This window comes from Canis aureus, chromosome 1, assembly GCF_053574225.1.
Source record: "Canis aureus isolate CA01 chromosome 1, VMU_Caureus_v.1.0, whole genome shotgun sequence".
In the NCBI taxonomy this organism is placed as follows: Eukaryota; Metazoa; Chordata; class Mammalia; order Carnivora; family Canidae; genus Canis; species Canis aureus.
Genome location: NC_135611.1, coordinates 111,291,143 through 111,316,352, shown reverse-complemented (window position 1 = coordinate 111,316,352; position 25,210 = coordinate 111,291,143). Strand labels below are relative to the sequence as shown.

The 25,210-nt window shown below is 50.4% G+C and overlaps 1 protein-coding gene and 1 pseudogene across 3 annotated transcripts; both read left to right on the top strand.

Moving 5' to 3' along the window:
- The first annotated feature begins 4,881 nt into the window (after positions 1-4,881).
- PVR (PVR cell adhesion molecule) lies at positions 4,882-25,158 on the top strand. Of its 3 annotated transcripts, none has more exons than XR_013352746.1 (9): positions 4,882-5,148; positions 7,986-8,345; positions 12,679-12,981; positions 13,927-14,044; positions 16,543-16,691; positions 17,540-17,656; positions 19,397-19,428; positions 19,866-21,074; positions 24,706-25,158. XR_013352746.1 is itself a non-coding variant. In XM_077848910.1 (8 exons), the coding sequence occupies exons 1-8, from the start codon at positions 5,082-5,084 to the stop codon at positions 19,935-19,937; spliced, it is 1,218 nt and encodes a 405-aa protein (XP_077705036.1). In that variant the 5' UTR covers positions 4,882-5,081; the 3' UTR covers positions 19,938-25,158. The 3 variants fall into 3 exon arrangements, 1 of the variants encoding a protein (XP_077705036.1); XR_013352745.1 differs by having other exon boundaries at positions 19,866-21,298; XM_077848910.1 differs by having other exon boundaries at positions 19,866-25,158.
- Positions 9,768-11,737, top strand: LOC144295888 (haloacid dehalogenase-like hydrolase domain-containing protein 2 pseudogene; annotated as a pseudogene).
- Positions 25,159-25,210: the final 52 nt, after the last annotated feature.

Sequence of the window (25,210 nt, the reverse complement as noted above, 5' to 3'; positions counted from 1 at the left end):
CCATCCACCATCGGGAGGTACCACTACAACCCTGCATGCCCGTGGGTGTGGGGGTGGGAGCTCAGTGGATGTGGGGGTGGGAGCTGGCAGGAGATGACGGAGAGGAAATGCCCACTCTGGGTAGCCAGTCAGTTCTTGGGCAAGCACAGGCAGGTGGTGGTGGTAGTTTGGGAGTTTCTTTTCATCTTTTTCCTGCCTAGGCTCAGGGTATAGAAGATGAAAATTGTGCCCTAGGGCACTAATAATAGTTTCTGCCATTTGTGAAGCACCTAAACCAATGACTTTTTTTAACCGTATGACTTCCTTTCAAATAACTTATTGAACCATTACCATATGGTTTTTTTGATCCCCTATTTTATGGATAAGAAAAAGGAGGCAAGAGCAATGATCCAGGTGGTTTAGGATCACCAGCTATTAATTGGTGAGACCAGAATTTGAACCAAAAGAGTAACGTTCCAAACCACTGCTCCCTCCTCTCCTTCTCCCTCTCCCTGCTCTGTCTCCTCCACCCATCTCTCTCCCCTGCCACTCTTTCTTCCTCCTTCCCCTCTACCCAGCCTCCAGGTTTCTACATCAGACCTTTGGGACCAAGCTCCACATCTGAAATTTTAGAAGCTCCAGCTTACTGCTATGAGGGCCTCTAGGTAATAAGCACGGCACTGCCATCATCTACCTTGCTGGCAAGAGTGCTTCTCCCAAAACACACATGCCCCGGCCCTTGGACCCAGCCAATCAGCTTCTAGGAACGCATGGAACTGATTCCGTCACACACCAAGGAAACAGTGTGGACGTGGTTACTCCACGTCCTGCAAGGACAAAGCATTAGAACATTGGAAATACCCAAAAGGCCCGTGCCCTGAGAGTAGGTTCAAAACTGATGATGTGTTCATGCACAGGAAGACTTTGACAAAAGGAGAGTGGTTGCAAGGAGCCAGACCACCTTCAGGGCTCAGAGATGGGGAAAGATCGCGGGTGGGGCTGTAGAACATCTTGTCTCAACCTACCCATTCCAACTGGCACCACTCACTCTCCCCCATCACATCCTCAATGAGGCCCATCCAGACCTGAAATAAGACATTTGCTTTAATTCAGTGATTTTGACACCATGGTGCTTTTGGCCTTCCCAAGTATTTATTGACTTAACTTTTTTGGGGGGTGGGGGGAGGTGGCCAGGAATACCAGCCATGGAAGGCCCTCTCCTACCCACTGACCCTCCCCTCACCTTAGCCCCATCCCTGAGACCCTCACTTTTCTAGACCCCATCTCTGGCTCCATCCTTAACCTTCACCCCATCCCTGACCCTCAGCTCTCCCTTGACCCCCCTCCCCCATTGACCCACTGAAGAGAAGCTTCAGTGGCTAAGGACTGGTATCATTCCTTTATGTGACATTGTTTAGGACCAGGGTTCAGATGGCTTGTTTTCAGACAGAGGCTCCATTCTTGTCAAAGAGGAGTCAGATGTCCAGTGGGGAAGAGGTAGAGTATGTGGTGAGGTGGGCCCCAAATCCGAAGCTCAAACACCAGCGGAGGAGGGGGTAGCCTCTCCCATCCAGAGCTCTGAGAGGAGGCTCTCCATGTTCAGTATCTGGGGAGCCCTGGAGGAAGGGGAACCCCAAAGGGTGACAGCATGGTCCAGAGGAGGAATGTAGAAGCAGCCACAGGTTCCGGATTTAGAGATAACTCAGCACCTCAGAACAAGAGTGCCAAAAAATTCAGAGATTTCCCCAATCAAGAAATGGGCAGAAGACATGAACATTTATCGAAAGATGATATACAAATGGCCAACAGACACATGAAAAAATGTTTCACATCACTTGGCATCAGAGAAATACAAACCAAAACTACAATGAGATACCACCTCACACCAGTAAGAATGGCAAAATTAACAAGTTCAGGAAATGACAATTGTTGGTAAGGATACAGAGAAAGGGGAACCCTCTCACACTGTTGCTGGGAATGCAGGCCACTCTGGAAAACAGTAAGGAGGTTCCTCAAGAAGTTGAAAATAGAGCTACCCTACAACCTAGCAATTGCACTACTGGGTATTTACCCCAAAGATACAAATGTAGTGATCCAAAGGGGCACCTGCACTCCAATGTTTATAGCAGCAATGTCCACAATAGCCAGACTATAGAAAGTCCAGATGTCCATCGACAGATGAATGGATAAAGAAGATGTGATAAATATATATATATTTGCATATATTTTATATATATAATGGAACACTACTCAGCCATCAAAATATGAAATCTTGTCATTTGCAATGACATGGATGGAACTAGAGGATTTTTTTAAATTTTATTTATTAATGAGAGAGACAGAGAAGCAGAGACACAGGCAGAGGGAGGGGCAGGCTGGGCTCCCACATGCAGGGAGCCCAATGTGGGACTCAATCCCAGGACCCTGGGATCACGCCCTAAGCTGAAGGCAGATGCTCAACCACTGAGCCACCCAGGTGTCTCGGAACTGGAGGATATTATGCTAGGCGAAAGAAGTCAGAGAAAGACAACTATCATACGATCTCACTCATACGTGGAATTTAAGAAACAAAACAGAGGGTCATAGAGGAAGAGAGGAAAAAAATAAAATGAAATCAGAGAGGGAGACAAACCATAAGAGACTCTAAATCATAGGAAACAAACTGAAGGCTGCTCACTCAGCCCCCAGTGGGGGGAGGGATGAGGTACCTGGGTGATGGACATTAAGGAGGGAACATGATACAAGGAGCACTGGGTGTTATATAAGACTGATGAATCACTGACCTCTACCTCTGAAACCCATAATATATTATATGGTGATTAATTGAATTTAAATAAAATAAGATTTACATTAAAAAAAAAGAAGAAGAGGGGATCCCTGAGTGGCTCAGTGGTTTAGTGCCTGCCTTTGGCCCAGGGCATGATCCTCCGTGGAGGCTCCCTGCATGGAGCCTGCTTCTTCTCCCTCTGCCTGTGTCTCTGCCTCTCTCATTCCGTGTCTCTCATGAATAAATAAATAAATAAAATCTTTAAAAGAAGAAGAAAAAGGAGGACGAGGAGGAGGAGGAAAAGGAGAAAATTCAGAGATTTCACAGACACCAGCCTCCATGTTTCCATTCAGAAATTTACCTGCACCCAGGACAAGAGACATCAGGCATCAGAGCCACCCACCCACAGCCACACACCATGAGCGGGCACTAGGTCCAAGTCAAAGACATCAGCAAGAGACAAAAAAACCCACAAAACTGGTCAAAACCTAAAAGGGGAATTGTCTAGAAAGATATAGGGATGTCACAGAACAAGGGTCAGAGCTGCTAGGGGGCCTGGTGGAGACCATAGCCAGGATGGGCAGAGCTGGGGACCAGGGAGTCTCCCAAGCTCTGTGTCTGAGTACATGGCTCTCTGAGTCTCTCTGTCACCTCTTAATTCTCTCTCATCTGGCTGTCTGTCCTTGTGTCTGCCTCTCCTCTCTTTTGGTCTCTCATCTTGTGTCTCTTTTTTCATATCTGTTTCTCTCTTTCTTGCTCCCTATCTCCCAGTCACTGTCTCTGAAAGGTGTCTCTATTCCTCTCATCTGTCTCTATCATGCTCTCTCTCTCTCTCTCTCTCTCAATCTCCCATCCTCTCATCCTTCTCCCTGTTGTATGTTGCTCTCTGACCATCATCGCCACCAGACAGGGTTGTGTTCTCTGTATTAATTAACCTGTTAACATCTGTTTCCTTCCAGCAAAAGGCGGGCTTTACAAAGGCGAAGATTTGTGTCTGTATTATTTTCTGCTGCCTCCGCGTGCCAGGAATAGTACCTGATTCAATGAATTTATGTCAAACTAAGAATGGGTGGAACATCATTCTCACCGACAGGATTATTCAATAACCGTGAACACATTGATACTAGTTGTTATTGTTATAGCTGTTGTCTATTGAGTAATACAGGAATTGGGCTAAACAGTGGCTTGTTTAAGCCTCATAAACCCTCCTGTGAAGCGAGCACTGTTATCATGCCCGTTTTTCAGGTAAGGAGGGCAAGGAGGAGCAGCTTGCCCAATATAAGCCCAGGCCTTGTCTGCCTCCAAAGTCCAGAGAGTTTCTGCCTGGTGGTTGAGAACGTGGGATCTGTCTGGATTGTAGGTCGGAATGTCTGCTCCCGCACTTAGCCAACTTGACCTTTAAAAAGTGAAGTAAGTCAGTCAGAGAAACACAAATATGAAACCATTTCACTTAGGTGGAATTTAAGAAACAGAACACAAAGGGGGGGCGGGGGACAGGTTGTTAAATAGAGAGAAGGAAGGGGAAGGGGGGAACCAGGCGAGGGGCCTTAAGAGTACACTTGTTGGGCACCTGGGTGGCTCAGTGGTTGAGCGCCTGCCTTGGCTCGGGTCGTCATCCTGAGGTCCTGAGATTCAGTCCCCCATGGGGGCTTCCCCGCAGGGAGGCTGCTTCTCCCTTTACTTCTGTCTCTGCCTCTCTCATGAAAAAATAGAATCTTAAAAAAAAAAAATTGGGACGCCTGCGTGGCTCAGTGATTGAGCATCTGTCTTCGGCTCAGGCCGCGATCTCGGGGCGCGGCATCGAGTCCCGCATCGGGCTCCTTGCGGGGAGCTGCTTCTCTCTCTGTCTCTGCCTCTGTCTCTGTCTCTCACGAATAAATCAATAAAATCTTAAAAAAAAAAAAATAGCAGTTAAAAAAAAGTATACTTGTTGCGGTGAGCTCGGAGAAAGGTACAGAAGTGCTGGATCACTCTACTGGAAGCCAGGAATTAATACAACACTCTGTTAGGGACACTGCAACAAAAAAGGACAAGAGCACCGGGCGGGACGCCCAGCGCCCTGACGCGGCGGCTCCGGCCCCAGCCGGCCTGCGGCCTCTTCTGCGCAGGCGCGCACGGGCAGCCCCGCCCCGCCCCGCCCCGCCCCTACTCAGCCGGCGCCGGAGAGCCGGGGTGCGGGTCGGTGGGAGCTTTTCCAGCGCCCGCGGGGATCCGGTGCTACTAGGCTGCCGGTTCTCTGGGCAGTGGCTGGGCGTCCGCGGCGGCCGGGGAGGGAGCGCGAACCCCGAGATCCGGGGAAGAGGCTGTGCGGAGGGGCACCCGGAGGAACCCAGTTATGTGGCCGCCGCCGCTGTGGCTGCTGCCGCTGCTGCCGCTGCTGCTCTGGGCACCCACGGAAGCCGGTGAGTCACCCCCGGGCGGGCCAGCGGCCGCTGGGCCCCCTCTCCCTCTCCACCAGCCTCCACCAGCAGATGCTCGGCCTCCCCGCGCCCCGGGCTGCGGAAACCGGCGGGCCCTCGGGCTCCCAGAAAGCGAGTTCGCTGCCGTGGGTCCTGGAAAATTACTGCGGAGGGTGACTCACGGGCCGCCACCTCAAGTCCTGTGACTGCTCACCGGTTCTTCCCCCCACCAGATGCCAAACCCTGGCCCGCTGATCCCCACAGAGAATGCTTGATGGGGGAGGGGGGATAAGAGCGCGGTGGCACATAACCCTTTCCCCCTTCTGACCCCAAGAGGATGGCTCTAAGAGCATGGCCATTCATTCATTCATTCATGCACGTCTGCATGCATTCAGCGCTTACTATGTGTCTGTCAGTGTTCCAGGCCCTGGGGATACAGCTCTGAACTCCAGCGGCCCCTGGTTTCAAAACAGCTTTTGGCATTTTTAAAAAAAGATTTTATTTATTTATTTATTCATGAGAGGCACAGAGAAATAGGCAGAGGGAGAAGCAGGCTCCCTGCCGGGAGCCAGATGAGGAACTTGAGCCCAGGGATCGTGCCCTGAGCTGAAGGCAGACGCTCAACCCCTGAGCCACCCAGACATCCCACTTTTGGCATTTAATGCCTGTGAGAGCTCAGGAGAGTTTCCTAAGCTCTCTGTTTCCACAAAATGTGTTGGGGATTGGGGTGGCTGGGAGGGGTTGGGGGGCAGACACTTTTTATGACTATGTCTTGGGAGGATGCTGAGCAAAGTTGGATGCACTTGGTAGCATAGTGATATTGATAATTCGTATGAACAGTTTATTTTTTATTTATTTTTATTTTTTTATTTTTTTTTGGTATGAACAGTTTTAATACTGAATGTAGACTCGGTCCCTTATCTCACCAAAAAGGTGACTCCCAGAACACCGGGCACAGCTCCAGAAAAGAGGAACCCACAGTTTGAGGCATTCACAGAGGGCCACCAACCCAAACCTCTTAAGGAGATTTCCAATATGGGTCCCACTGTGACCTCCATTTACAGATGAGGAGATTGAGGCATGGAGAGGGGAAGTAACTTGCTCAAGGCACCAGCAAGAAGTAGCAGGTCCAATGAGTAAATGAAAAATAGTGGACAGGGCTCCCTTGACCAGGACAGAAGAGCCTGGTGCCCAGGATCCTAGGTGCAGGGTAGATCAGGCCCGGGGTTGGCCCTAGGCTATGCTACTCCTCCATTAGCCTAGGCAAGTGGCTTAACCCTCAGAGGTGCACCTCACCTCTCTGTCCAGTAGGAATGAAAAAACTAGTGCACATCTCATGGGGCCATGGAGAGGGTTGCAGGAGGCCACGTGTCAGAAAGCAGCTCAGTGTCTGGCACAGATAGGCACCAAAGTGTGGTTATTAGACTTCACTCAATGTCATCTTAATGGCACCTTGGCAAGGAGGAGACTTGCTGTTTGGTGAAGGAAAGTACCGGAGAAGGAGACCCATGTGCCCAGAGCCATGCAGCTCAGCAGTGGCAGAGCTGGCGTTCAAACCCATGTTAGCATGCTCACCACTCCACAATTGCTTGTGTCCAAACCATGCCCTCCTCCACCCAGCACGCTCTAAGCACCCCTGTCCATCACCTCCCAGCTTCTTCTTCCTCATAACACAATAATTATAACATTCACCTTGATAGAGCCATTGGGACATGCTAATCCCTCCACGTAGATTTCACTGTCTCGTCCACTCAACAATCCTATGATGCTATAACCATCCCCCAATTTACAGATGATAAAACTAGACTCAGAGGAGTGAAACCACCTGCACACAGACCCACAGTTGCTGAGTAGCAGTACCGGGGTTCAAAGAACTTAACTCCTTCCCACTGTCTCCATTATCTTTATTATTAAAAATAAGAATGTATAGCACCATGTTTATTCATAGCAATAAAAGCCAAGACATAGTGAAGACCTACTATGAGCTGAGGCTGAAAGATTTTAATAGGGAGCCTGGTGGGTTAAAGGTCAGGACTGCCAAGTGTAGACTGCAGGGTTCAAATCCCACTTCTGCCATTTACCCTCTCTGTGACATGGAGCAAACGACTCTCTGCCTTGGTTTCCCCATCTATAAAGTGGGGCTGACAGTAGTGCTTGCCTCAAAGAGCTGTTTAAGGACAAAATGCTAAGAGATGTGTGAAGCACTCAGAACAGCCCCTGACCTGTGTAAAGCAACCTGTGCTAACTGTTATTAGTCCCACATTACAAGCTGGGAAAGAATCAGAGAGGTTAAATAACCTGCCTGAAGCCTCACAACAGAGATTGGAAGGGATCCAAAATCCTTGGGTTATAATCGCCTCCCTTCTTGTGCCAGGATCCCCTATAAACCTCCCAATCAGGGTCCATGCATAGTAATACTAATACTAATGTTACCATATTTCATAGATTCTAAGATTTAAAGTTTCTGCCTCCTTTTTCCTACCCCTCTATCGGACATCCTGTAAATGACAGCATCCCAGTGACATTGATAACACTGAGCCGATGAAAACGTTCTGGAACTAGATAGTAGTAATAGTTACATACATGACTCATTGCCACAGAATTGGGCACCTTAAAATGGTTTAAATGGCAGATTTAAGTTTTTAACCACAATATGGACCACAATTTAAAGCATCGATGATGCTGAGATTGGGGAAATACGGTAATAACAGCACAGCGAAGCTGTGGGGATGGTTGCAGACCCGGGTAGGGGCTGGGATGGTGGGGGTGCCAGTGGGCGGTGCCCCTCGCCATCCAGACCTCCAACGCCAGGTCTGACCCTGCCCTGTGTTTCCCTGCAGGGCCCGTGACCGTGGGTGTGCTGGCGCCGGCGCAGGTACATGGCCTCCTGGGCGACACTGCAGAATTGTCCTGCCAACTGCCGCCACTGGAGCATGGGGTGCACGTGACACAGGTGACCTGGACCCGGCGGGATGAGGCAGGAGAGGAATTCAATGTGGCGGTCTTCCACCCCACGCAGGGCCCCAGCTTCCCGGAGCCTGGGCGGTTGGAGTTTGTGGCCGCCAGGCCCGGTGAGGAGCTGCGGGACGGGTCACTGGCCCTGCGGGGACTGCGCGCAGATGATGAAGCCAACTACACCTGCCGCTTTGCCATGTTCCCCGAGGGCAGCAGGAGTGCCCATACCTGGCTCCGGGTGTTGGGTGAGCAGAGGAGCAGGGATTAAAGGGGGGGTAGGGGCTGGGGGGAGGAGGTGCAGGGATGGAGGGGCAGATTCTGTGGGGACAAAAGGAGGAGATGAGGCAGTGATGGGAGGGCCAGAGTGGGGGGGGGGGGGATGCAGGGAGGGAAGTCAGAGAGGGAAGGGGCTGGAGGCTAGGAGGAGAGTTGGGATCCTGGAGTGTAAGATCTTAAAAGCTCTTGCAGGCTGAGGGCAGAGCATGGAGGAGGGTGGGTAGGAATGGGGAACAGGGGAAGTCAGGGGGAGTCCCGGCAGGGGCCTGAGAAGCAGGGAGGCCAGGGCTTGCTTCCCAGTTGGCTACTACTAGCTGGGCAAGTGCTTTCTTTAAAAAAACAAACGTATTTTTAAATTTATTTATTCATGAGAGACACAGAGAGAGAGGCAGAGGCACACACAAGGGAGGAACAGGTTCTCCACAGGGAGCCCAATAGGGGACTTGATCCCAAGACCCCAGGATCATGCCCTGAGCATGAAGACACTCAACCACTGAGGCACCCAGGCATCTCTTAGCAAGTGCTTTCATCTCAGATTCCCCCTTTCCTCGCCTGTAGAATATGCTTAGTGACGAGAGTGCTGCCCTCACAAAGCTCTCCTGAGAGTCTCAGGAGTTTATCCAGCTGAACCTTAGAACAGAGGCCAGCTGTGGGCTCCTGATGGCTGTCAACCACTGTTTCTATCTTTGTTTGTTTTTTTCTTAAAGATTTTATTTATTTATTCATGAGAGAGACAGAGAGAGAGGGGCAGAGACACTGGCAGAGGGAGAAGCAGGCTCCATGCAGGGAGCCCGCTGTGGGACTCGATCCCAAGACTCCAGGATCACGCCCTGGGCCAAAGGCAGGCACCAAACCACAGGATCAGAACAGCCACCCTGGGATCCCCCTGTTTCTCCCTTTGATAAGGAATTTGAATTATACCAACCAGAAGGAGAGTGACTCTGACACCGGTAGTGGAGGCTTTCCCCAGCGGGGCCCAGACACCCCCAGGCATTGTAGAAGACTCGTGGTTCATTTTCCTGAGCACTAGGAAGAATAATACAGAATATTTCCTCTTTGAAATTGAGTAGGAAGTCTCTATGCCTCCGTGAAATGGAGATCACTACGAGGATCACAGTGAAAGCTGACATGTACTTAGCGTTTAGTGGCCAGGAACTGATCCAGACCTTACAAGAGTGACTCCTGCACAATCAAGTGCTTGGAACCAGGGCCGAGCACACAGCACCCAACCATGGGTGGTGCTTGTCATTTCAGCAAACCTGGGACTTCAGGTCTTACAGTTCGGGATGAGGGTAAAACAGAACCAGTGAGCGGCCCTGGGCCCCGTTCCCGGCTTCTAGCAGCTGCGTCACTGGCGCCCTGGGGCTGGATTCAAGGACACCACCACCACCATGCTGCCTTTCCTGTTAGCAGGGGCCTTTGCTGAGGACGAAGCTGGGGGAAGTGCTCCACACTGTGGGTTAAAGCTCTTTTGGTGGATCTGGGTGGCACACTTCGCACTCAAATTGCAGCTGTGTGAGGCGCAGAGGAAGCTCATAAAAGGTTATACGGTTAACTTCTGTCATGGTTAGGTGTGTGACCAATACAACCAGAGAGAACAAGCAAGACCTATTGGAAAGATTGAAAAATTTGGTGTTTGAGATCTCTGAAGATGAAATATTCACTTCTCTGATTACAGCCAGAAATTTAGTAGAGCAGGGGGGCGCCTGGGTGGCTCAGTTAGTAGAGTGTCCGACTCTTGATTTCGGCTCAGGTCATGATCTCAGGGTCATGAGATCAAACCCCATGTCGGGCTGCACGCTGGGCATGGAATCTGCTTGGGGTTCTCTCTCTTCCTCTCCCTCTGCCCCACCCCCTACCCTCAGAACAAGCCTTCACTCACTCTCTGTCTCTCTAAAAAAAATAAAATTTCGTAGAGCAGAAACAGGTTGGACATATCCTACTAATAGATGATCAGCCCCTACCTGATTTCAGAGAAATATGAACAAGTGATCCTAATGCTGTGGTCATAGGCTTGGCACCAGAACACTTTCATTATCAAATTCTGAATTGGGTGTCCTGGTTACTCCCGGATGGGGTGCCGTTCCTGATGGCTTTAGAGTAGGCCACAGACACCGAGGCCACTGTAGTGGGAAAACCAGAGAAAATGTCCTTTGTGGAGGCATTGCAGGGTGCTGGCCATGAATCTGAGGAGGCCATGATGATAGAAGATTGCGGGGATGATGTTGGTGGGGCTCAGAATGTCGGCACACTGGGTGTCTTAATAACAACTGGGAAGTATCAAGCAGCAGATGAAGAAAAATACTAATCAGTCTCCTCAGCTTTGTGAGAGCTTCCCTTGGGCTGTAGGCCACATTCTGCAGAGTCTATCATGACCCCTTATGTGAATCAGAAGCAACTGGAAACACAGCTTCTCGTGTGTGGAATTAATCCCTCCCTAAATCCATGCCAGCACAGATAGACGCAGACCAACCCTCCTCTACTGTACATCAATTAGAAAGAAAGGTGTTGCATTGCAGCCAGCCCCTAAACCTTGCTTATGTCTTTTGTTCTGTTTTGTAAAAGATGATGAGACTCAAAGAAAGTGTGAAAGCTAAGATTTTAGGCCATTCCTTTTAAAATAGTCCTCAGGTTAGGCAGAGCTGGGAGGGAGGTTCCATAAGGAGTCGTGTTCTCGGCCATCTCCTCACTGGTACTTTGGGAGGGGGTGGTGTTCGGATTGTGAATAAACTTGCATGGCATTTTGTAAATGAGAAGATAATGTGTTGAAAAGCGTATTTGGCTGTAGTTGTATTTTTATTTTTATTTTTATTTTTGGCTGTAGTTTTAATATTGGGTTCAGCTGTGAAATCTATCAGACGTGCCCGTGGGGCACCTGGGGGGCTCAGCCGGTGGAGTGTCTGCCTCCCGGCTCAGGTCATGATGCCAGGGTCCTGGGATCAAGCCCCACATCAGGTTCCTTGCTTGGCAGAGAGCCTGCTTCTTTCTCTCCCTCTGCCTGGCACTCCCCCTGCTTGTGCACTCTCTCTCTCTCTCTCTCTGTCAAATAAATAAATAAAATCTTTAAAAAAAAAAAAAAAAAAAAAAGAGGAAGAAGTGCTAAGTGGAATACAAGTCAGGAAAAGCAAAACAAATTGTCGTTCAGCCCAAGTGATCGAGTGAATTTGCTTTCACAGATGTAGAAAACTAGATTATCTACTAGATCAGTCCCAGCACAGTGACTTCTTTTTCTCTGCGTTAGCCAGAGATGACTAATTTAAACTTCGAACTTGATTTTAATTTAAAATTTCCTTTAATAACCTGTTCGTTACAGATGCCTATTGCATACTGTTGTCACTTTTATTTTGGAAAGTTATGTAACATTAAAAGTACCAGTATTTTACCAAAAAGAAAACACACACACACACCAAAAAACCCACAACCATGAGTCATATTTAAGAGAAATCTCCAGGGGGATCCCTGGGTGGCTCAGCGGTTTAGCGCCACCTTTGGCCCAGGGCGTGATCCTGGAGTCCTGGGATCAAGTCCCACATAGGGCTCCCTGCGTGGAGCCTGCTTCTTCCTCTGCCTTTGTCTCTGCCTCTCTCTCTCTCTCTCTCATGAATAAATAAAATCTTAAAAAAATAAGAGAAATCTCCAACCCATAATAATGCAACAATAACAAGCAATAATGAGGAAGGAAACAAGTGGAGCTCCAGGTTTGGGAATCACCAGAATAATGATGAAGGGTTTAGAGTCAGACCTCACATAAAAGCCCAGCTCTGTCCCATAGAACTGTGTGACCTTAAGCCTGTCTTCCCTTCTCAACCTGCAGAGCACTGCTCAGCCCTCCTCTCCTCCTTGAAGCCCTCCTTCACTCCACCAACACTGCGGCACCCCTTCTGGGATTCCCCCACCCCAGCCTTGCCCACTGCGGGTTGCCACACTCTCTCGGGAAATCTGTCTTCCTCTTTGACGGTGTAGCCCCTGAAGGCAGGGCTGGGTCCTATCATCACCCGTGATACAGCCAGGCAGTGTATTCAATTCCTAATAATAATAGTGTTTCCTGAGCACTTATGGTGCCAAGTACCATTTTATATTCTCATTGCCTATGATCCTGTCATTATCTCCCGTGGACAGATGAAGAAGCACATGTGCCCACAGCCACCCAGCGGCTCAGGGACAGAGCTGGGATTTGAACCTGGCCCGCCTGTACTCTCAGCTAGCTGCCCCTCTCCCACAAGCCTCCAACCCCTGCTGCTGTGATGTTTGTAGAAAGACCGCAGGCGAGGACTGACCGGTCCCTTTCCCTCCTGTCCGCAGCCCAGCCCGAGAACAAGGCTGAGTCCGAGGAGGTCCTGTTCAGCCCGCTCAGCCCAGAGCCTGTGCCCGTGGCCCGCTGCGTCTCCAGTGAGGGTCGCCCACCCGCCCGCATCTCCTGGCCACACCTGGACGGCCAGGCCAATGAGAGCCAGGTGCCTGGACACCTGCCTGGCACGTTCACCGTCATCAGCCTCTTAACCTTGATCCCCTCGAGCAAGGTGGACGGCAAGAATGTCACCTGCAGAGTGGAACATGAGAGCTTGAAGAAGCCCGTCCTGCTGCCCGTGACTCTCGCTGTGCCTTGTGAGTGTGCCCAAACGTGAGCAAGCACAAGGACCGCTACATTGTCTACACGGGGCCCCCTGGGCCACAAACAACACTATCCTTCATGGTCTGTACCAGCTTCTTAGGCGACAGTCCACGCTGCACCCTGGTTTGTCTACCCTGGCTCTCCTGGTCACTGTCTACACTGACACCCCACAGTCTCTCCCAACTCCCTTGAACCCGGCCTACGCACACTGCCTCCACCTGCTTCCCTAGGCAACTGTCTACACTGACCTTGCCTGCATTGCTACACTGTTTACTGCACTGTCTACCCCAACTCCCTTGTCCATTTTCTACACTGCCTACCATTGTCTACACTGGGTTTCTGAATATTCCCTCCTGGGCAGCTGCTACACTGATTCCCTCAGGTACTGTCTTCCTTGGACACCTGCAACATTGCCACTGGGTCTGAGGGAAGAGGGATCAACACTGGCTCCTCCCCATTAAAAAAAAAAAAACAAAACACTCTGTCTCATTGGCCTTGCCCATGAGGACTTTGAAAAGTCCTCCCTGTCTATCACATTTGGGATGGATAAGCAGCAGCTGAAGCAGAGCCATCCAGGATTCTTCCTGGCAGGACTTGTCAGAGCCTTGAATATATGTTCCTGTGGGTTATGGGCACCTAAGAGGCCTTTTCTTACAGGAGACCTACAGAATGCCAGGACCTGGCTACCAAGGAAAATGAGTACAGAGGAGCAGGTCCCCAGAAGCCTTCTCAGCACCCCCCTAGCCCCCACCCTGCCAAGGACTTTTGGCCTGCTGTTCTCTGAAGAGATCCATTGCCCCAGACTCCTCAAAGGCCTCTCTGTCTCGGGCTATTCCTGAAGCCCATTGAGGCCTTTTCTTATTATGCCATGACCCCACGTATCTTTAGGCCCCTCTGAGGAGTCCCTGTCTCTGAACCTGTGTGTCTATTTCCCTCAGACCCTCCCGAAGTCTCCATCTCCGGCTATGATGGCACTTTATACATGGGCCACAGTGAGGTCACTCTGAGCTGTGACGTCCGCAGCAAACCGGAGCCCACAGGCTATAACTGGAGCACGTGAGTCCTGGGTGGACCTGGGCTCCAGGGTCTGAGGGAGGAGGGGGCTGTGGGCCTGGACTCCTGGGTCCGAGGGAGGAGGGGGCTGGGGGCCTGGACCCCCGGGTCTGAGGGAGGAGGGGGCTGAGAGCATGGACTCCCAGGTCTGAGAGAGGAGAGTTTGGGGCCTGGATTCCTGGGTCTGAGAGAGGAGAGTTTGGGGCCTGGACCCCTGGGTCTGAGGGAGGAGGGGGCTGGGGGCCTGGACCCTCAGGTCTGAGGAAGGAGAGCCTGGGGACCTGGATTCCTGGGTCTGAGGGAGGAGAATTTGGGGCCTGGACCCCTGGGTCTTGGGAAGAAGGTGGGTACAAGAAAGTAAAAAGAGAGAAGTCGACTTTAGACCCCAGTGAACTTTCTGTCTTGTATGAACAGTTTATGAGAGGTCGGTTCAGGTTCGCTGTTACACCTGCTCTTTTGCGTGGCCTGCTGTGTGCCGGTGGCCACCTCATCCCGTGTGATTCCCCACACTCCGCGCACAGGCAGCATCATCACCGCGCCCGGGGTTCTTTAAGCCGGGCCCCAGTAACCACCATCATCTGCACGGGTCCCGCGGCCACAAGGGTGTAGAAGTGGCTCTCAAATCAGCATCTGGCTTAACCTCCTAACCTCGGGACTGTGCCACCTCCCAGGTCACCTCATGTAACCTGCTCAGTCACTTCTGACAGAGCGGGTGCTGTCCCCATTCTCTGGATGAGGAAACTGAGGCGCAGAGCACTCAGATCTCCTTGGATTCATACCAAGGCTGGGGGGAAGAGTGGGGGAAGCAAAAAGCAAAGGAATCGATAGTTTTACTTAATTCGCATCGGGCTTTTGTTCTAATTACAATCAAACTTATGACCGTTATAGAAACTTCAGACAATCCAGTTATGAGCAAAAAGAAAAAACTAAGAACGTGTAGTCAAGTGCCCAGAAGTATCCACCGTTACCCCATACCCCTCCCCCCTTCTGTTCTCTACGCTTCTCTCCCTCCGTCTCGGGAACGCCTTTCCGTGTCAGCTCTCAGAGCCGCATCCCCGTGCTCCCCAGCATCTCATCGGGAGAATTTGTAGACATACAAAAAAAGCTGTAAGACTTTGCCAGGGAGCGCTCAGAAACCCCCAATGTGGATTTCTCCCACTCATACTTTCCTGGACCTGCTCAATCATGTCCATCAATCCATCCCTCTCTCCATCCATCAGGGGTTTTTTGTTTTGTTTTGTTTTGTTTTGTTTTGTTTTGTTTTTACCTCTTATGCACTTCAGAGTACCCGCAACCCCCTTTGCGGTGCTGCTGGGATTCCGTTCCATCCTATGTGCATGCCATCAATTATTTAACGCCCCCTGCAAGAGAGATAGGGAGCTCGCGTCCCTCTTGCTAGCATGCAGATGCCGCAGGGGTGATCATCCCCACCTGCCCGGCTCGGTGGATGGGCACAGCTGTGCCTCTAAGGAATCGTGGCCTTGGGTCTTCCAGTGAGTGGTGTTGGCTGACGCCTCCCCGTCCTGCCTCAAAGCACCGTGATCCAGGCTGCTGAGCCCACATGGCTGGGTTTCCATCCCAGCTCTGCCAAGCGCCCAGAACTCCGTGCTTGCATCTTCTCTGTCCATTAAACTGAAATGTGTCCGCTGTTTACCGTGTGCCAGATCCCACTGGCCAACACACCCTAGTAAATGAGACAGGCCACATTCCTTCCCGTCCTGGTGCTCCGTCCTAGCAGGGGAGGGAAACAATAAACAAAATAACATTGTGAGGTGTAGTGTGTCCGATGGGGATAAATGCTGGGAAGAGGTAAAGCAGAGCGGGGAGGGGTGGGGGGTTTTGCAGTTGCAATAAGCTGGCCAAGAAGGCTGTCGCTAAGGTGACGTCTGAGCCCAGGCCTGAAGGAAGTGAGGATGCACCGTGCACATACCCGGGGGAATAGCATTCCAGGCAGAGGGAACAGCATGTGCAAAGACCTGCAGTGGAAGCCTAACTGGAGTGTTGGAAGATGAACTCGGAGGCCACTGTGGATACAGAGCAAAGGGGAGAGTAACAGACAGTGTGGTCCGAGGTATCTGCAGCCGGTGGATGGGGTCTGTGGCTGTGTTAGCACTTTGGGTTTATGCAGGGTGAGGCAGAAGCCACAGGAAGGCTCTGAATAATGAAAGGATGTGAAAAGTTAGTACTTACAAGATCTCTCCAGCTGCTCATAGGGGACAGTGTGGTGGGGGTGGGGTAGAGGCAGGGAGTCCCATGAAAAGGTAGCCAAGGTGGCCCAGAAGCTGGGGGATCGGACCGGGGTGGTGGCTGGGGAGGCCTGCAGAGGGGCTGGAGTCCAGAGAGGTTTTGGAGGTGAGATGGGTGGGACCCGCTGCTGGGTTGGATGTGGGTGTGAGTGGAAGAGTCGGGGAACTCCAGGGTTGCTCTCAACTTTGATCAGAGACAGCATGAGTACACAGTGAGAGCTCACACCTGCCACTTCACCCATCTGTCTCTCCCAGGACTGTGGGTCCCCTGCCGCCCTCTGCTGTGGCCCAGGGCTCGCAGCTCCTGATCCATACCGTGGACGAGTCAATCAACACGACTTTCATCTGCCGTGTCAGCAACGCCCTAGGGACTGGCCAGGCAGAACTGAGCATCCTGGTCAGAGGTGAGGAGTCCCTTGGGTGGTAAGAATAGAGGGACCGAAGGAGGAAGTCCCAGCAGGATTCCCTCTGAGGGAGGAGTTTGGAAGTGCTCCCTGGTTAAGAGAGTCCTCAGACACAAGAATGCTTTCTGATTCCCATCTCCCCCCAATCCCCCTCATGAAAGGACCAATGCAGTCAGCTTTAGTCTCTGTTAACATCTGTACCACTGAAACTATTGTACAGCCTGCTGGATAACCCCCTCTGCAAACCCAGGGTTGGGTAGTTGCAGGAGGCTTGTCCCCAGGGTCTCAGAAAGGCCTTCCCAAGTATATTAGGCAAGAGTCTCTATCAACTGAAATTGATAGAAGGACAACTCAAAATAGTCTAAGCAAAAACGGGACTTTATTGAAAATGCACCTTCAGGTACAGTTGGATCCAGATGCTCCAACTGTGAAACCCAGGAACTTCCCTTTACATCTCTTGTCTCTGCTTTTCTCTGTGTTCTCAGGAAGGTGAGCTGTCCCTTGGCAGCTACAGCCTCCCATCTCACCCATCTAGTAATCCCAGGGGAGAGAATATACCACTTCCAGTAGCTCTAGCCAAAGTCCCAGGGTTGGCTCTCATTGGCTTAACTGGGGTCACAGCCTCCCTATGAATCAATCACAATAGCTTCAGAGAATGAAATGCTCTGACTGGCCAGACCTGGGTAAAAGTCCTGTCCTAGGAACCAGGGGGTGGGATCAGGTCCTCCTAACTATATAGACTGAGAGACAGAGCAGTAGCTTCCCTAAAGGATGAGGAGTAACGTTTAAGGGCAGGTGAAGACCCCAGAAGCCTCTGACCCTAACTCTGCTTCCTTTTGTTCTTGCAGAAAAACCTCCCAACAAGCACGGCTTGTCCACTGTGACCATCATCATTTGTGGAGCTGTGGCCGGGATCATTGTGGTCCTGGGGTTGCTGTTATATTTCTTGCTGTACAGACGCCCCCGTGAGTCCTTCCTCTTTGGCACATCTCCTGCCTGTCAGCAGTGAATGAGCATTATTACAACTGCCATGGTTGGCCACCATGGCAGCCTATACTAAGATCTATACTAAGCCCCATGCATGGCAGCCTCCTCAGTACCATGAGGTTCCCCCATTTTACACCTGAGGACACTTAAGTTCAGAGGCTCTTGTTCATTGGATCGGTGATTCCTTTTACAAATGTTTAGGGAGTAAGGGTAGCAGCTGGCACTCTGATCCCCACCTCTTAAGGTCCTGATGCTCTTTTTTTCTTTTAAGATTTTTTATTTGTTTATTCATGAGAGACACACAGAGAGGCAAAGACACAGGCAGAGGGAGAAGCAGGCCCTTCACACGGAACCCATGTGGGACTCAATTCCCAGACTCAGGACCATGACCGGAGCCAAAGGCAGACACTAAACTGCTGAGCCACCGAGGCATCCCAAGGGCCTGATGCTCTTGACTCAAGGGCTCCACCCAGGCTGTCCCTCTGCCTGGAGCACCCTTCCCATGGCTCCTTCTGGTGAAGTCCTTTGGCTGCATAAGAAGAGCTACATTTTCCAGAGCACTTTATACCTGTGGTGAAAGGGACTTTCTGTGCAATGCCCCTCTCAAATGCTCACTACCACCCTGCAAAGTGAGTCCTGCCATGAGCCCCACAGTAGAGACAAGGAAATGTTTGCTTGGAGAGATGAGGTCTGCCAACAGGTGCACAGCCAGAAGGTCAGGCAGAGAGGGCGGTTCTGTTGCCCTCAAAGCTTATACCCTCAACCGCTAAACAAAACTGCCTCCTCACAGCCCCGCTGGAGGCCGCCTCCTCCAGGAAGCCCTTTCTGATCTCCCAGAGTGAGCCTAGCACCTTTTCTGGTCTTCCGCATCCCCCATCCCAGCCCTTGCCCACTCTGGGATGCCACTGTGTGGGGACTTATCTGTCTCTCCAGAGAACTGTGATCCCCAGAACAGCAGAGCTAGAACTGTCATGGTCATGGCTGTGTCCCCAGCCCCACCTCCCACTGGGGGCCGGGCACACAGGAGACACTTGAGGAAGTATTTATGAAGTATGGCATCTCCAGGGCCCTCATTCTACCACTTTATTAATTGTGTCATCAAGGGCAAATGACCGACTCTCTTTGACTCAGTTTCCTCCTCTGTGAAATGGGAGTAACTGTACCTCATCATACAGGTAAAGTGCTTGGCGCAGCATTTGGCTCGTCATAAGCCACATGCTGGCTCTATGTAGGCTCTAATAACTATTGCCGCCAATACTATTACTATGATTAATCTGAACTCCATGAGAGTAGGGATTTGTGTCTGTTTTGCTCATAGCTGTACCTGCAGCACCTAGCATGCACCTGGCACAAAGTAGACATTTCCTATTTGCTAAATAAATCCCTGTTTGATGGTTGAGAAAACCGAGGCACAGAGAGTCAATTGCCTGAGGTCACACAGCTCCTAAAGAACAGGGCTGGGATTTGAAGCCTTCTATCGTATTCTAGAACCCATGCTGAATAAATATCTATTTATACTTAATAACTACATGAATAGCTGTGTGAGGCATATACCCCAGTCCTGTTTTACGAATAACCACTGTGGGGAGTGGCTCCTCCATGTCAATGGCAGAATTGGGGCCAAGAATTCAAGGGGCTCTGACACCCACATGTGTCCTCCTGCCATGCTTTCCAGCATTGTCATTCATTCCTGACAACTTCTCCTCTTCTTTCCCTAGGTAAGAACCAACGCAGCTCCACTGCTAATGGCGTAAGTATGGTGGTGGAGATGAGGAGGGTGTGGAGTCTGCATGGACATTCCCAAGGAGGGGACAGACACCTCTGGGCACCCACAGCGCTTAACCAAAAGCCAGCATGGTGTCAGGAGCCAGGTCCTGGATCTTTTCTCCAAATACCTGGAGCAGTGGTTCCCAACCTTTCCTGCTGGGCAGACTCCCCTGAAAAGTTTGCCCAAAATGCAGGTTCCCAGGTCCTTCCCTCTGAGAGTCTGGTCTGGTGGGCCTGTGCTGGGGTCTGGGGATCTGCATTTCCATAAATGACCCATGCCTCCCCACTCACGACCATACCTTAAGAAGTGCTGCCCTGGCTTCCAGGGAGAGGGGAGGGGACAGGTCTGCAGCTGTTTGCACCCTGAGCTTCAGTGTTTGGAAGGGCCCTGAGGCTAAAGTTTGAATATCTGCCTTCTAGCATGTCATCTATACAGCTGTGAACCCTGATGCCAGCTCCTCCCAGGATCCACAGACAAACAGCCCCAGGTGACAAGGTGACAGTGTCACCAATGTTGGAGAGAGACTGGGACTGGGGAGGAATGGACTTTGCAGCTGGACCCTGGCCCAGTGGATGCAGTCTCCCTTCAAAGAGAGTGGCCACCCTTCTCATGCCAAACCTCAAGACGTACAGTGGCAGGTGCAAGTCCAGCTGTCCCCACGACCCCTCCCTCTCAGGTTCAGTTATTCACCGGAAGGAATCCCAGAACTCAGGAAAGTGGTTGTGCTCATGGTTACAGTTTACTACAACGAAAGTATGAGATTAAGATCAGAAGCATGAAAAGTCGCATGAGGCACCATCCAGAAGAGTCTTGGCACCAGCTTTCACTTGCACTGACAGTACTGATTTTTCCTGGCAATGATATGTGTCAACACAGAGTCCTGCCAACCGAAGAAGCTCAGCTGAGCCTTGGTTTCCAGGGTTTTTATTGGGGAGTCCATCATTGCAGACACCGGCTGACCACCCATGGAACTGACTTAGTCTCCAGCACCTCCCTACGGCAAAGCCTCACTATAAATCACACTGTTATCATAGACTCACTGGTGCTGCCCACAGCCCCAGGCAAAATAAGACTCTTATCAGCCAGGATACTCCCAGGGGCTTAGAGATTCCCTGCCTCCCAGAGCCAGGGGCAAAGGAAAGGGCTAAATCTCACTTTGGGCAAGATTAACCCTTTCCTGCATTGTCATTGTGGGGCCACACAGACTATTGCAAGTGCCAGCAAAGTTTTGTAAGAATCTGACCTCTGGCCTTGACCTTCTGAATCTCCATGTCAGTGGAATCCCTGTGATTACAAGAAAGAGCCGCCAGCCTTATCCAGAAGAGAAGCCGAGGCTGGAACTCAGCTGCTCAGGGCACTCTGAGGAGCAGAAACAATGGTAGACATAAACTTGGAGGATGCAAGTTCCTGGCACCTTCTGCCAAGACTTGGGGCCTGGCATTGACAGGACATCGGAGGTTGACAGGACATCAGAGAAGGGGAGCCAGTACCCCACCAAAGAAAGCAAAGTGTCAAAAACAAGGAGGAAAAGGTTCTAGGAGAGCAGAAACCACAGCTGTGCAAGCCATACAGACGGCCCTCAGACCAGGGAGGATACAGCCCAACATCCCAGAGGGAGAACTTCTCAGGTACAACTGACCCATTTCTTTTACAACAGACTCTGACCTTGGAGGCAGGCACCAGAATTCCTCTAACAGTGAGACCTGTCTGTTGGGGAAGGACTTGGCAGGAAAGACCATGGGCCAGAATGCTAAACTGGAGCATGAGGCATGAGCTGCTGTACAAGAGAAAACAAGAAGTTCTTGGGATTCACTCAGGGTAGAAGGGAGAGTGTGAACAGCCTCCATAAGGGGTAAGGTGTAAGGGATGGCAAGGAGAGATAAATGGGAGGTTGGCCACATTGCTACTACATGAACCCCTATCCAGCCCCCAGCCCCAAATACTTTCTTAAAGTTAATTTATTACACCTCAAGTGTCTGTGTGCAGGGGAGGTCTTTCATAAGAATTGGAGACAGGCTGTTTTGTGTGAACAAAACCAGAGGTGTGGGAGCAAGAACCTGAGTCAAGGGGTCACTTGGGTATCTCAGTGGGTTAAGTGTCTGATCCTACATTTTTAAAGATTTTATTTATTTGTTTATTTATTTGAGAGAGAATAAGCAGAAAGGAAGGGCAGAGGGAGAGAGAAGCAGATTCCCCACTGAGCAGGGAGACTGATGCAGGACTCAATCCCAGAACCCCAGGATCATGACCTGAGCCCAAGACAGACGCTTAACCCACTGAGCCGCCCAGGTGCCCCTAAATAGCACATCTTATTTTAAGATTTTATTTATTTACTCATGAGACACTCAGAGAGAGAGGCAGAGACACAGGCAGAGGGAGAAGTAGGCTTTCCGCAAGGAGTCCGGTGTGGGACTCGATCCCAGGACTGCAGGATCACACCCTGAGCCAAAGGAAGATGCTCAACTGCTGAGCCACCCAAGCATCCCTGAATAGCATATTTTAGATGGAGGAATTGTATCACCACAAACTTAGTGGCTTAACACACAAAATTCTTCTCTCACAGTCTGGAGGTCAGAAGTCCAGAGTCTCACTAGGCTAAAATCAAGGTGTTAGCAGGGCTGGTTCCTCTGGAGGCTCCAGGGAAGAATCCATTCCCTGCCTCTCCAGCTTCTAGGAGTGCTGCTGGCATCCCTTTTCATATGGCCCATCATATGGCCTTTCCTCCCCATTCTCCCACTTCCCTCCTCCAAATTTCTTGCCTCTCTCTTTCCTTTATAGAACCCTGTAATCACACCAGGCCCACTCGGGTCATCCAGACTGAGCTCCCTATCTCAAAGTCCTCAACAAGATTTTATTTGTTTGAGAGAGAGAGAGAGAGCATGAGTACAAGCAGGGGAGCAGCAGACAGAGGGAGAGGGAGAAGCAGGCTTCCCGCTGAGCAGGGAGCCTGATGCGGGGCTGGATCCCAGGATGCTGAGATCATGACCTGAGCCAAAGGCAGACGCTTAACCCACTGAGCCACCCAGGCACCCCCAGACACTTGTTCTGCACCTTTCTTTTATTACTAAGGTTTCTGGGAATTCTAAGAGAGTGTCTTTAGTGTTTTTACAAAAAGTCACATAGTGGGGTACCTGGGTAGCTGAGGACTTTTTCAACCAAGCCCCTACTGGATGGGCGTTTGTAGTATTTCTGCCCCTTTACCATTACAGAGTTGTAATGAGTGGCCTTACATGCTGTCACACCCCAGCTCATGTTGACACATAAGTGTAGGACATACTTCCAGAGGTGAAATTGCTAATCAAAGAGTATGTGCCCCTGCTGTTGTGATAGATACTATAAATGGTCCTTCCTAGAAGCCTCTGTGCTGGGCAATGATGGATGTGACCACTGGTTTCAGTGGGGGGAGCATCTGTGAATTCCACAAGAGCCAGGAGTGGAGAGCAGACCCAGAATTTTGGTATAGGAGTCAGAAAAACTTCACATAAAATTGAGAAAAAACCCGATGATCAATATTGGAGAAGGAAGGGGACAGTGTCTGATGGAGAGCCTAAAATAGCCCCAAACCCTCCCTCAGCTGACTCTGCTCCAACCGGGAGGAAAAGGAGTTCTGAGCCAATGCTCAAAAGGCCACATAGTGTAGGATTCCGTTTGCAGGAAATGTCCGGCGTAGGCAAATCCAAAGAGGCAGAAAAGCCATCAGTGGTGGCCAAGGCCTGAGGGAAGGAGGTGACAGTGAAGGACCACTTAATGGGTTCAAGATTTCCCTTTTGCACGATTGAAAAAACGTTCTGGAAATAGTGGTGATGGTTGCACAGCACTGTAATGTATTAAATGCCACTGAGCTGCACATTTTAAATTGGTTAAAATGAGGGGCGCCTGGATGGCTCAGTTGGTTGCTCAGACCGTTGAGTGTCTGACTCCTGATTTTGGCTCATGTCATGATCTCAGGGTCATGAATGGAGCCCTGTGTCGGTTTCCACGCTGAGCACGGAATCTGCTTGAGGATTCTCTCCCTCTCCCTCTCTGTTTCAAATAAGTAATATAATATAATATAATGGTTAAAATTATCAAAAAATAAATGTGGTTAAAATGATCAATTTTTATTTTTTTTAATTTTTTAAAAGATTGTATTTATTTATTCTTGAGAGATAGAGAGAGGCAGAGAAACAGGCAGAGGGAGAAGTGGGCTCCCTGTAGGGAGCCCCATGCGGGACTTGATCCCAGGGCCACAGGATCATGACCTGAGCCAAAGGCTCAACCACTGAGCCACGCAGGTGCCCCAAAATGATTGATTTTATATGTTAGTTTTACTACAATAAGAGAAAAAATCTTTAAAAATTTTTATAGAAAAAAATGTTTCCCAGCTCTTAGGAGCCGAATTTTTAAGAACCAATTAAATTCATGAAGTGAAGGATGGGTGAATTTTTTTTTGAAGATTTTTATTTATTTATTTTTGTGTGAGAGAGAGAGAGCATGAGCATGGGTGGGGAGGGGAGGGAGAAGCAGACTCCCCGCTGAGTAGGGAGCCTGTCGTGGGGCTGGATCCTGGGATCATGACCTGAGCTGAAGGCAGATGCTTACCCACTGAGCCACCCAGGTGCCCCAAGGATGGGTGAATCTTAAAGAAAAAAATAGTATTCTAACTTTTAAGGAGAAAAGTTCTTTAATAAGTCTTTATAAGCACAATAAGGCAGACTTTCTTCAAGGGGAGGGGCCATTGCAATAGACCCATTGCAATGGGATCGTGTGGGGAGTGGGTGGGGGATTAGATTCAACTCTGAACACAGCAAGGGCAAGTAGGACTTTATAACCAAGGAGCAGGTGGGGGGCAGCAGGTGGGATATTACTAAGAGGTAAATCAGATGTAAGGGGGATCCTGGCTAACCTAACCTGACAAGATTCTTACTGAAGACAGGCCAGGATGACCAGATATCACCTGGGGAGTGGGGGGAGCGGGGAGGAGGAACCTATCAGACGTGGAGGGCAAGTGCTATCAAGGGCCGATAGCTGACTTAGGAGGATACTTGCCAAATTTGGACAAAACAGACATGAACACAGAAGTCCAAAACTCAGACCTCATAGGAAGTGTGCGGGGGAGCCTAGGTAGAGGCCAGTCAATGAGAGAATCTCCATCAGTATATAAAAATGTGATGGTGAGAATGCTTCAGGTTCGTTCCAAGAGCAGAGAGCGCCCCTCTCCCCACTGCTCCCCAGGCCCAGATTAAAAACAAGGAACCGGATTGTCTGTTTCTACTCCAGGCACCGTGTGTGGAGTTCAGCTCTGCTACTCTGCTGTTTGTTCTATTTTCCACCACTCGTTGGCATCATCCTCAGGCTGGTGCCAAGATGGCTGCTGCATTCCTGCCATCACAACCAGACCCAGACCTGGAAAAACAGACCAGCGTGTCCTGGGTGAAGTTCCCCAGCAGCCTCTTCTCGGGCATCATTGGCCAGCGTCATCCACTGCTCAACCAATCCCTAGCCAAGAGAAGAGGACTGCTTGGGAGGCTTGGACCACTCAGGACCTGTCCTCTGGGGTTAGGGAAGAGCCCAGAGGAAGGCTGCAGAAGGGACAACAGAAGTCTGGATCTCTGGTATTTATTAGCAGTGACTCTCTGGGTAGTTGGAAGATGACTGAATGTTACTCTCTTCTTTTTGAGCTCATACTGTCTAAATTTTCCATATTAAACCTTGACTTTTAATAATGCAAAAGGAATCAAAGTCATTATTTGAAAGAAACAAACTGAAAGAGAGAGATAGAGAT

What these genes read in the sequence shown, in the direction of transcription:
- PVR (XM_077848910.1), top strand. Translation starts at nt 5,082, where the DNA reads ATGTGGCCGCCGCCGCTGTGGCTGCTGCCGCTGCTGCCGCTGCTGCTC. An exon ending in CGTGACTCTCGCTGTGCCTT is followed by an intron (nt 12,982 to 13,926) that starts GTGAGTGTGCCC and finishes TATTTCCCTCAG; the next exon opens with ACCCTCCCGAAGTCTCCATC. An exon ending in GCAGCTCCACTGCTAATGGC is followed by an intron (nt 19,429 to 19,865) that starts GTAAGTATGGTG and finishes TCTGCCTTCTAG; the next exon opens with CATGTCATCTATACAGCTGT.